At 33.3% G+C, this 12866-nt stretch overlaps 1 protein-coding gene across 1 annotated transcript; it reads left to right on the top strand.

Annotated features, from left to right (window-relative positions):
• Positions 1 to 5044: 5044 nt before the first annotated feature.
• Positions 5045 to 12837, top strand: GCT (RNA polymerase II transcription mediator). Its single transcript, XM_021441828.2, has 9 exons — positions 5045 to 5512; positions 6565 to 6638; positions 6780 to 6919; positions 7042 to 7128; positions 7343 to 7430; positions 7514 to 7594; positions 12361 to 12438; positions 12545 to 12624; positions 12734 to 12837. The coding sequence occupies exons 1-9, from the start codon at positions 5489 to 5491 to the stop codon at positions 12835 to 12837; spliced, it is 756 nt and encodes a 251-aa protein (XP_021297503.1). The 5' UTR covers positions 5045 to 5488.
• The last annotated feature ends 29 nt before the right edge of the window (positions 12838 to 12866 follow it).

Raw genomic sequence — 12866 nt, 5'->3', positions numbered from 1 at the left:
ACATATTAATGTAAGTACAAACATTTCATATATCATCAAAATACCATGTTCTCATGGCACCATAATATTTAGATGTCTCAATACCTTCAGGTGTCTATATGGGCTCTTAAGCCACTTCATACATTTAATATAACATTCATAATGTAATATGCCTAAACATTTGGCTACATTATTGTAAAATACTCATAATCCATAAAACATGTTCATAGTCTATAAACATAAACATAACATAGACTGATTCGTCAACAGAACATGATCCGATTCACTAGGCATCAAGAGGTTGCTAGACACCTACTAATGAGGAATAAACAAATCACATCTTCGTGACACTGGTAGCTAGAAAGAAAGTGTTATCACTAGTTCGTAACAAAAATAGTGAGAAAAAATAACATGTGAGTTACAAAGATTCCGTGGTTGGATACGAAGAAAGGGACAAGCTAAGGGGAAGAGTTTTTCATAATCATGCAATTGTAAATGCATATGATTTATAAATTCAACATCATCACTCTAATGATCTTATAGCATAACATTTTAAACATCCTTTAAATAACATTGCATGGAATATGACTTTGCTTAAAATATTAGAACTCATTTATCCTTGAAAACCTTTTAAAACCACTTGGAAATCCTTTTTTGTAGCAATTCTATCGATATATTCTTCAATGTATCGATACATTGCACGTGGAACACTTCCTGTAGCATTTTGTTGAAAATGTATCAATACATGTGGAGCATGCATCGATACTTTTCCCACAAAATCTATTTTTTAGGCAATATTCTAAATCTAAACCATTCAGAAGTCTTTTTAACATTGAGGAATCATTCCTTAGGCTAAGGTTCTGTCTATCCTAGCCATTACTCCTCATTACAATGTGAATAATATTATCAATAATCATTTGATCATAAAATAAGCATTTAAACATAAAGCATTAAATAATACTCATTCAATCATTCGTCAAACTCATTAAACTCATTCATCATAACATTCTTTCTATGAGTGGGTCGTCCCATTCTGATGAATAGTGATTTAACCCTTTACTATTTCAAGTTCCTAGTGCACTTTCATGAATGGCACATCAACCTCATCTATGATCTATCAAGTGATCCCATCCCACTTAGGTGGGTAGTGGACAAAATCCTCACTACCATTTTGTTCACCTCACGTGAACAACCATCATAGTTGTTTGAATGGCACATCGACCTCGCCCACAATCATCATAAGATCTTTTAAGCTTAAGATCATTCTCATCCTTAGTTTGCATCATGAATGTATAACAGTTTTTTTATAAATCATCATCATACTTAGCCCATAGTGTATATGACTATCTCAACACATACATCTCATGGCATGCATTTCATTATCTCATAAATCACTCACATGTTTAGCCCATAGTGTGCATGATATGCTTAACACATACATGTCATAATCTCTTAAATGGAACTCATACATCCAACATTCTTATCATGATGCATTGTATCTAACATGTGTATAATGACATTCATGCTTTAACCTTAGAAATATCTCATATGCACATTAGCCCATAGGCTGGAATAATCGAGTGGATTACAAACTTAAAAAGACTTGTCTCCCATTGTTGAAAACTAAGACATAGTAGCATATTTACATACATTGTAGATTCATAAACAATTTGAAAAGCATTATGTCACACATAACACAAATCATTATCAAATCTAGTTCTTTGAAGATTTTCTTCAAAATTTCATAAAAACCTTATAGTTCAAATTCTTTGATAAGCCATTTATGGAAATAATATTTCAATATGCTTAAACAATCATTTCCATAAAAATCATGCTAACTTTACAGATTAAAATACTTGAAAAAGTATATCCATTTATCTAATTGGAGAGTCAATTCCTAACTCCAATCGCAGCTTTGTTTCAGCAAAATCCTTGGAGTTTTCAAGTGTTCTTATCTTACAACAATCAACACTATCATTACCTTGAATAATAATCTCATAGTAATCAGGTAAGCACTTTAACTATTCGGATTTAACTAAACTAATTTTCTAGCTAAATTCTATACTTAGAAACCCATAAATCTTTCATTTTTATCATTTAAATACAAAACCAACCTTTTTAATGATCAAAGATAAAGATTTGCATCAAAAATAAGTTGAGAGAGCTAAAGTTGAGAGAAATACCATAGAAAAATGACAGAGGGTTAAAAACCCTTGAAGAATGTGAGGTGTTTATAGTTTTGAGTGTGAAATATAGTTTTGTCTCATTTATTTTTTTGAAAACAATGAAATGTATCGATACATTTGAGCCATGTATCAATACATTTGGTTATGAAAAAATTGTATCAAATCATGACCATATGTACCGATACATTATGAACATGTATCGTTACATTTGAAACATAACGCAGTTTTTGAGACTGATTATTTATAAAACCTATTTAACTTATTTACATTAAATATCTTAAGTAAATAGAGAGTAAAAAACAAAAGAAGTAAAAAGAAAGATATTTACTTAAATGGTATTTAATGTAAATAAGTAAATAACCCCTTAATTTGGATTCAATAAAAATATCAAAAAAATTAAAATCTAAAGAAATCAAAATCAAAATTTTGGTTTAAAGAACAAAATTGAAAAAGTTTGATTGAAATTAAATTTGTGGCTCCCATTTTCCATAGCAAACGTACTCCAAAAATTATGAAAAAAAATCATTTTTAGTCATCTAAATATCAAGGGAATCATTACTTCTATTTTTTATTTTTAAAATTTTTTTTATAAAAATCACATATTTTGACCCTTTTTAAACTTAGAAAAATTTTTGCTGAAAAAGTGACAGTAACCAAAGTGTTAATATATTCCTTTTAGACGTTAAAACTAAGTTTGATATTCAAAACATGTAATCTATATACTCACTAAAGGATTTCTTAACTTATCCTCTTACTCAATGTAGATTTCACAAAATCCACATTTATATATGAGTCTCGATCGAGATGTTTGCACAAATACTTAACCTAATTAGATTATTAAATGTTTATAGGAATTGATTAAGATAGGTTCTTTAAGCATGTGTTCTAATTTGCCTATATATGGCATTTAGGCATATGTCTACCTTAGTTGTTAATCAAGTCACTCAATTTCTAAGTAAAATGAACACACATTAACCTTAACTGATACTATTGATTAGTGCTTATGATTTTACTTTTAGCTCAAGGTCAAGAACTTGGAATTCACAATGATTGGAATCCGTTATAAGCAATCAAGTACTACTTGATGATTAATCTATGAAATTAAGAGCAGATAGTTTCCAAATCTCAAGTGCTACTGGATAAACAAGAATTATTATTTGAAATAATATGATATAAAGATGATATGCACATAATGGATGATGCTAGTATGGTTATTGGATAGTTAAGCACTATTGTGATTGCTTGGTACAAATGAAATTACCTTTTGAGAGATAATCTTGTTGTAATAAGGTTATGGGGATGGAATTTCAAGATGTATGTAGCAAGTATGACACAACTAAATTATAGTTTTGATTTGCTAGTAAAATTTAAATGAATGACTATATATAGTTTATATTGGACGAACAATACATACCTGAAATAGAAAGATTATTTTTGGAATTGCAATGAAATGTTTAATGTAACAGCAAGTTAGTACTGAACTTTAATAGAATAGTGTGTGATGTGTTATGTTGTTAAAAGTGAAATGAGTATTGTTTATGAAATGAATTTGACATGTTACTGTCTATGTTATCAAATGTATTGCATGGAAGACTTATGTAAATGATTGTGAGAAATCTAACGTGTTAAACCAAAAGAATGGTAGTGTTAAATGGCATGGTAGTTAAGATTGCATGCTTTATGATTTTGAGTAGTGAAACTTTTGCAAGTGATGTTAATGTAAGTAAAGTGAATAGTGTTTACTGTTGGCATTTCTTATGGTGTCTTCTATGTTGCCTAATTAGTGCAGTAGAAATACCACTAACTCTTGAGACAAGTATCCTCAGGACTTGCCTTGATAGTGAGGTGAAAATATTACTACCCTTGGTGTCTACACTTCTTGGAAATATGTGTATTATGATGATGCCAATAATGATGGAAACGCGTAATTGATTAAGAGTTAGACTCCTAGTTTGAATGTAGAAATTTTGGTTTAACCTTATGATTGAAAAAGGCTACATGTACATAAGAATTCTGAAGTTTTATATTAATGTGATGATTCGCAAACTAAATTGAATTCTAGTTTGAACATGTCAAATGAGAGCCTCAAGTACTAAAGAATGTGTTAACAGGCTTGGTCTTCAAAATGGGATACATGTGACAATTTTGCAAAGGCAAAATGTAATTCCCTAATGACACCATGTAGATATAAAGTGTCATGTTTCACCACATTGTGTGCTTACCTTGTATGATCAACATATATCCCTTGCTTGCTTTGGGGATTTCTGTTGATGGATCACAAGGATGGTGGCGTTGTCCCACTTGTAGATGCCTAAACGGATGTCATTTGTTGTCACCGGGCAAGCATGGTGGTAAGTAGAGACGGTAGTAGGGGTCTTGCTTGCATCAGTTGTGATGAAATAGCTATGAGATTGGACCAACAAGGAGAGTTGAGTCCAAATAATGGAGTCTTGAGTAAACAAGCCTAGGAATTTTGGATCCAAGAAAACTAACCTCCGTAAAAGTAAACAAGTGTCAACTTTGATCACATGACAAGTACTTACTCTATACAAATTAGGAGGTCAAACATTATGCACAAATAGATCGAGAATGTGTCCACCCATGGAGCAGTGTTCAAGCACGCATTGCTTAAGACATCATGGGAACATGCTTGCCCGATTTAAATACCTTAAGATCAATTAGGGATGTTTTCTATCAAGGGTAATATTGAAAAACTATTTTTTGTGTTGATTTTAAAATGTTCTAGAATAAAATAGTAACGTAGAACATTTAATTTAAATTTGCAAGAAGGATTATTTTCTGTTCCATATTAATGAAATAAAATATTCTTATGCATTCGGTTCAAATTATTTAAATTTTAATTTTGCAGCTATAGCGAAAATAGTAACACGTATCCAACCGGGCTCGAACAGTAGCATGGATTGGGTTTTTCCGTTGCCATCTTCCATTTCGTTTGCGTCACGTTGATTTTCCTCCACCCTGTCCTTTCCCTCAAACCGAAGTCTTGCACTAGTTTTCGACTTCCTTCTTTCTAAATAATTTGCTAATTTTCATTTTAAAGATTTTCCTTGAGAGTTGGGTTCAGTTGAAAGTTGACGCAGACAGAGGACGGGCGAAAGCCTAATCATCAAACCCTAAAAGCCGTGATCGCTTATTCCCTTGGTCTCCGGTCTTCAACTGCAAAATGACAAGAAATTCAAAATCAATTGCGGTGCGGTTGATTTATTAAGCTAGCAATGAACGCTTTTGCGCAGTCGAAGTGAAGAAGAACAGCAGGAGAGAGAGAGAGAGAGCGAGAGCTTGTTCGGAGATATCATCCAGTCATGTGGACAAATGTTTTTAGAATCGTATGTCGCTTCTGTCTTTACCAGACTTTTTTATTTCAATATTTTAGTTCCTTTGCGTAATTTCTAATCTGCTGCTTTTTCCTTTCTTGTTTCTTTAAAGAATTAGGGTTTCCTAAGTGCTATTGAATTTTCTTTTGTTCAAAATGCTATTTAGTTTAGTTGTTAGTGAAATCAGGGAATTTTTATGTCAGAGGATGTATTTTTCTCGCTTCGTCCAACAGGGTTCAACGTTGAACTTTCTTTCAGTCGTCTTATTTAGAATCTATTTGCATTAGATTTTAGGGATTAGACCTTCTATATACTCTGTCTTTGGACCCTTACATAACTGCTTAAGCTTTCCGCTCGAGTGGTTCTTGACAAGGTATCAGAGCCAACATGGCTTATTACCTATTTGCTATGCTGTTTGTTGCCTATGCTCGAAGAGGAGTGTTCATGTCCACATTGGTTAAGTTTAGAGTTTGTTTGTGTCTTTGGACAGTGTCTTGTATTAAAGTTACTCCATCTTCCTATTGCCAATTTGTTTTAGGTTGGATGTTTAACATAGTTTTAGAGTCTCTTTGGCAATATAGTCCAAAGTTTGAATTTTGGCTACCTTTTCCTGTTATTCGACCCCAGCTATTGGTAGACCTATGCTTTGGCCGTGCTTTCTCCATTGGGCTTGTGCCATGCTTGTTAGTGAAAAATATTTTTGTACCCTCACATAACAGCTAAGCTTTTGGGTTGAGTGGTTCTTTATGGAATGCTTTCTGTCTGTGGTGCTTATGAGCTAAACAGTATATTCATTTGATCACACAATTTTTATTTTTATTTTATTTGTTTAATTTTGTGCACTGAAAATGCCATGCAACTTTTCTGATGAGATTGAGGACCTGTCCACTAATTCTATGTTCATGACTGATATATTTCATTTAGCATGGATTGAATTGTTCTGCTCATTTGGCCTGACTTTGTAAGCATACATGCCAAGTGGTTCTAAATTTGGTAGTTACCAACTTTTTGAATTTTAGTGCCTAAAGCTTAAGTTAATTTTATAACATGGACCATTTCTATAGGGAGGTCTCAGTCAAATATCGTGGTTCCAGTTTCTACCAGTTGAATCTGATTTAAACTCTCTGCCAGACAAAAGGTTAGAATCCAAGGCATCTTTTTTTTCTTATCTTTCTACTGTCTGCTTGGAGCATTTAAGAAGTTTAAATGATAATTCCGTATTTAGAGTTACAGAATGTAAATAATCAGAAATTTATAATTTGTTTTTGAGGCTGCACAGCATAAAAGCAGAGCAGAAAGATGCTGCTACGTTGCTTGTTCTCTCATCCCACCTGCAGCTGCAGAAGGAAGGATTCCTCAGTACATGGACCAACTCCTTTGTTGGGCCTTGGGATCCATCTCAAGGTCTGCATAATCCAGGTTAGAGTCCAAACTTTGGTCATTGACGACGAACTTCTCTGTGATTTAACTTTGAAGGAAAAAAAATACACTATACTAATATACTACATTCAATGGTCCTTTATGACCTAATTGCTTTATAGATGAGAAAATTAAGCTGTGGCTTTTCATCCCGGGACGTCATGTGTCTGTCCTGGAATCAGCTCAATCTGCAGTGTCCAGGTTAAGAGGTATCTCATATTCGTTGACCTTTTTTTTGTTTTTTTGTTTTATGTGTTTGCACACTTGAACGCATATATAAGTTGTCTATTAGGGACTTGTAGATTAGGAGCGGCCAGTCTGCTTTCTATACTAACTTCGTTTTGTTTTCTACATGGCATTTATGTTTATGCTGTATGACTCTGTGAATTGCACTATTTTATTTATTTCTTTATTTTGTTGAAGTTGTTGCTTCTGGACTTTGGTTGGCTCCTGGTGACTCAGAAGAGGTTGCTGCTGCCCTTTCTCAGGCTTTAAGGAATCGCATAGAAAGGTTTCTTTTCATCCATTTCCTACACCATAAGCGGTAATGTTATATTGGATATGTCTTGACCTTGGATATATTAAAATTTATAGGGCACTTCATGGATTCTCCTACATGAGATTCGGTGATGTATTTTCAAAGTATCATCCTCCTCAAATTGAAGAATGTTTCAGGTATCTACCTTTCTGTTGGTTGATAGTAGTTTAATTTGTTCAAGTAGATATTGATGGCAGAAGAGACCATGATTATTGCAACTCTGTTAACACATAAAAAAGGAAATTATTTAATGCTTATCTTTGTTTGACACTTGCTATGCTAGTATCATTATTGCTAAGATCAGAATCTGTTGCAATTTCAAATGTTTAATTTCATTTTAAAGCATTCTGCCTCAATGATTTGTCTATGCCAGCATTACTTATGTTTCATCTGTTTTTCTTAAAGCGAACATGCAAAAAGTCAAAGGGATTTTTGTGATGTTGTTTACTTCGTTATCCTGTGTGGCTTTGTTGTGTTGCTTGTGAAGACCAGGGTTTTATGCATACTTATTTATATTTCAGTTTCTACTAATTCCTCAATACATGGTTTTTTCCACATATGGTGAGTGCATTCTTGTGTTCATTCTACATGATTTTACAATTTTGGTCCCCTTCTTAAGTCCTGAGCCAGACTTTATAATTTTGAAAAGATTTATGTTCTGTATTATGAGAGCCCTTATTTTTTGATTGGCATTATTTTTTTTCTCCTTTTGAAAGAAATACAGATGGTGAATTTATGTAACAGTAAACACACTCTGCTATACTTATACCTTATTGGAGGAAGTTTCTTTTCATAAGTTGACGGTCTATAGATTGGAGAATGTGGTGCTAAAATTGGAATACAAATTGTTGGGAAGATGATCCCTTTACATAGATAGGACCTTGAATAGAACTCCTTATGCTGATAGAGATTTGTGACGTTATGGATTAACACGAAATTCTAAGGAGTTTGGTTTTGTGATCCTATTTGATAAAAGAAAGTCCATTGTTATCTTTATTTTTGGTTTGAAATTATCAATTTATTCAATCTTTCCTTTTGTTGGATCCTTTAAATGTTGTTATCCTTTAATCTGTGCACTAGTCCTCTACATACCCACTACACAGATGAAAATAAACAAATTTTACAAGAGGTAAAAAGTTAAGAGTTTCAAGTGTTGTTATGTGAAGATATAGGAGGGAGAAGAAGTTGGAGCACTATGTGTATAGTATTTTAGAAGAGAATAAAAATTGGTCAAGAAGAAGTTTACATGAAGTTTAAAAATATGTAGGACCCATATCCTAATTTATAAGAAAGAAGACATTTTTTCTTTTTTATGTATATTTTTATTATTTAATTGGTTTTTTTTGAATGGGAAGGCACTCATTAAGGTGATATTTATAGAAAGAATTTCATAACTTATGTGTTGTCTTTTCTTGAAGTTGGTGAGAATAGTGCATTAAATGAAAAACCATTTCTTGAAATAGTATTTTAATTAATTTTAATAATTGCCTATAAAAGCACCTGTGAACGAGACCCTTTTTGAATTTGTCCACCTGAGTTGGTACCTCGTACCTTGTGTTATTATTAACTCAGCTTTTGGTATTCTATATTAATATTATTTTTAGTTGATTTTTTTTCAAGTAATTATTAACCTTTACTTCTATAATAAGTTTTACAAAATTACACAAACTATCCCTAAATTGTAAGCCTTTGACTAAAAATCTCCTTGAACGTTTAATTTAAACAACCACATACCCCAAAATTTGATTGCAAACAGTCAAGCTCTTGGCAAGTGTGCTGTTAAGCTAATGTTTAAGTAACTGCATAAGTTGCCACATCAGATACCTCATCTGCCGTGCATCAATATTTGAATGGTTATTTTTGGCCAATTTTTATTGAAAAAAATATCTTTTTATATTAAGGCTAATGTTAAAATGACCACATAAGTTGCCACATCAAATAACTTATCTACCATGCATCAAGATTTGAACAGTTATTTTTGGCCATATGTTTTTGGTAAAAAATAATAATTTCTAGGGCCATCTTTTATTAGGATGGATTTCTTGGTGTTTGTGGCATCACCATGAGCCTTTGGACTAATGCTGCTGAGCAATTTCTAGTGCCACCACCCCAATTTGGGTACAGGCTGACAGTTCCACCTCTAACCCCACTGTCCTTGAGGCCTAGGATGTTTGCTTGGCCACTACCATGACCTAGATGCCTCCTTTGCCTGGGGCTGTTCTTATTAATGCACCACCATGCTTAGGAATATTGGCCCCACCAAAGAGAGGAAAAAGGGGCTGTGACTAATAAAAACCAAGAGAGGGAAATGGTCTTTAGAAAGATGAATTGATGCAGGTGCATTTAGAATTCTATTTCATTTAGTATTATAGTCGGTTTAGGATTTTATTATCTTTATTCTATTAAGTTTGGAATTCTTTTTCTATCTTTATTAGGATTTTAATACTTTAAGTCTTTATTTAGGATTAGTATTACTATTTGATTAAGATTTATTTTAACTAGTATAAATAGGCAATCCTTTGGGGACTTATTATTATTATCTTTGTTTATTTTGAATTTTTATTCATGAGGTTTCTTTAAAATCCGATTATCTTTCTATTGTTCCAAGCACAGTCAACCTTATTCAAGCTTTAATTGTTGAGTTCTAATTGCCCTAAACCTTCTGGCTACATCAAGTGGTATTAGAGCAAACGATCCTACTATCCTACAAGGATTTTTAGTTAGGAAACTATGGTTGGTTGAGGCAGAGCTCGATATGCGGAGAATGATTGATGACTTGACTCGGGCTATGCAAGCCTTGCAGCGTCAGGGATCAGTGAGAGCTCGAATGGAGAATCCAAAAGGTGATTATAATCCCCTTGAGATTCAAGATCTTGAAGATGATGATAAATTTGAGAACGAGAACCCCTTTCATGAAGATGGACTTGCAAATCAAGTGGCAAAAGTTGGATTGGAGGATCAGTTACTACATGCCCTTGATTTAAATGGTGGAGTTAAGATTGAAGTAGCTGACTTTCGTGGGAGGTTACATGTGGAGGATTATTTGGAATGGGAGGAGTTAGAATCAATTTATGATGAGTATGAGGAGGAGATAGAGAAAATTGATGTTCATTTTGCACAAGGGGAGTCATTGGTGGTACAAAGAGTGATGACAACAATAATTAATCAGGATTTGCCGAAAAGTACAACCTCTTTGGAGCATCCAACATGCAAATGCCGACTATGCAGCAAGCCGAGGTACAAAGACAAGTCGAGGAGTTGTTGGAAAAGGTTTAGTGCATGAAAGTAAAAGTCTTTGTGCTTGCCCAGCTTTGTTAGCTCCTAAGAAAGGTGGTTCATAGAGGATGTGTGTGGACAGCTGTGCCAGAAACAAGATTACAGTCAAGTATCGTTTTCTGTTCCTCGATTGGATGAGATGCTTGATCAACTAGTTGGTTCCAAGGTATTTTCAAAGATCGATTTGAAGTGTGGATATCATCAAATTAGAATGAGGAGTGGATATTATCTTTGTTTTTTCGAATTTTTATTCAAGAGATTTCTTTAAAACTAAACTATCTTTCTATTGTTCCAAACGCAATCAACCTTGAATAGTCTTAATTGTTGAGTTCTAATTGCCTTAAACCTTCTGGCAACATCACGAATGCAGAAAAGTTGACGGGAAAGATAACAAAAACAAAAGAAGATAAGAAAAGAAATAAAAAAATAAAATCATAAAGAAGTTGGGTCATTTGATTTCTATGCATATTTTTGCGGTCTATTTCAAATTAAAGTGTAGTGGATGATAACTGTGACAAATAATTGCGATGTTAATTGATGAAGGCAAATTTGGTTTGAAAGAGGCCAACAAAGATGTGGCATTACGAAGCCACTAAGATTTTGACTAATGGCTTTATGTGGTGATGATGTGGAAAAATTTCATATAACGTGGCATTTTTCTTGGTAGCTTAGGTGGATGTTTTAACACCTCCCTTAACAGCCTCCTGATGGAAGGATTTAATTGTTAGCAACTGAAAGTCTAAGCAATAAATTGTTCAGATTCAAAGTTTAGGAAGATTTTAGTTAAAGGGCTTAAATTTTAAGCATTATACAAATAATTTTCACATATTCTAGTTTATACGTTCTTTGTGTTTTTTTGAGTCCTTGATCTGTTGCCATAATCATTTAGGCCCTATTAGGCAGTGCAATTGGAGTTTTGTTCGATTACATTTGCTGGATTTTGTCAAAAAGCAATGGTAAAGGAGGTTAATTTTATGGTAACAAATTCTGATTGCGTTTGAGTTTACTCCTGGTAGCAGAAGCTAGTTATTGCTTTTAACATTTCAGTGAGGCTTTAATTTCTGTTTTTGTATTGCAGTTTTCAATTGGAATCACGATGCTTAAATAAGTCTTAATCTATGTATATATATTGACCTTCCTGTTTTTGTAATTATTTAACCTTTTACTGCTTTGCTTGCAATATTCTTTATGTGCCTTATTTAGGTTGTCATAGGTGAGGTCTGCTCATTTTTATTCTTGAATTGATTTGTTTGTTTGAGATATTGATATGTGAGTATCCATCTTAAATGCTTGCTGGGAGGATTTTCAGGAGCACCATTAGGGAAACTACTTAATGATTGCCATTATGCAATTGGTTGTTTCTTTTCCTTGTCCGATCACTTGCCAATAAATGTTATTGACTTTCAACTCCTTTTCTCTTTTCTCTCCTTTCTCTTGTCTCTTCAACCTTCTCCTCTGGCTTCACCCCCAGCATTTGGAAAGTAAAGAAGAAAAAGAGAGAGATATAAAGAAGGGAAAAAGTGCGAAAATTTCTTTTGTATAATCACTTATGCAGCTACTTGTATTTTGCTGAAACATGCTGGCTATGCTTTCCCCTTTTGGAATAATATTTATTATTGTTTTGCAGGAGAGCACAGCCTACAGTTGAGTTCATCTTTGCCGCTACACAAGAATCAATTTTTGTACATACCATAATATCCTCAAAGTTCGTGAAGCCTAGCATCTTATTTTTTTAAGCAGTTTGCATTGGGTTGCTTTATGATTTCTCCTGTAATACAATACTTTTGATACCTATTTAATTCCCTTTTTAGGCATATCCGAGCGCTTTCAACTAGTGACATAGAAAAAGTTCTAGAGCATTCTTCCAAAAATTCCAGTTACCTGCTTCCTGGTTTGTGTACAAAGACAGAATCTTAACCACCATATTATACAAGATAGCGAGGTTGGCTCACAAGTTCTAGAACCTTCTAATTGTGTTTTTGTTTGATGTTATTTTACAGTGATAATTTCCCCGCATGGAATGCGTGGTAGGCTGACAGGATGTAGTCCAAATGATCTTGTCAAGCAAGTCTATTTCAGGTGGACTTTGTTTTTGATTTATTAATTTTATATTATTTTCACTATTTGTTTCCT

This window comes from Theobroma umbraticum, unplaced genomic scaffold, assembly GCF_002168275.2.
Source record: "Theobroma umbraticum cultivar Fairchild unplaced genomic scaffold, ASM216827v3 scaffold_89.0, whole genome shotgun sequence".
NCBI classification, from domain to species: Eukaryota; Viridiplantae; Streptophyta; class Magnoliopsida; order Malvales; family Malvaceae; genus Theobroma; species Theobroma umbraticum.
The sequence above is the reverse complement of the archived record's forward strand: the minus strand, read 5'-3'. Positions and strand labels throughout refer to the sequence as shown.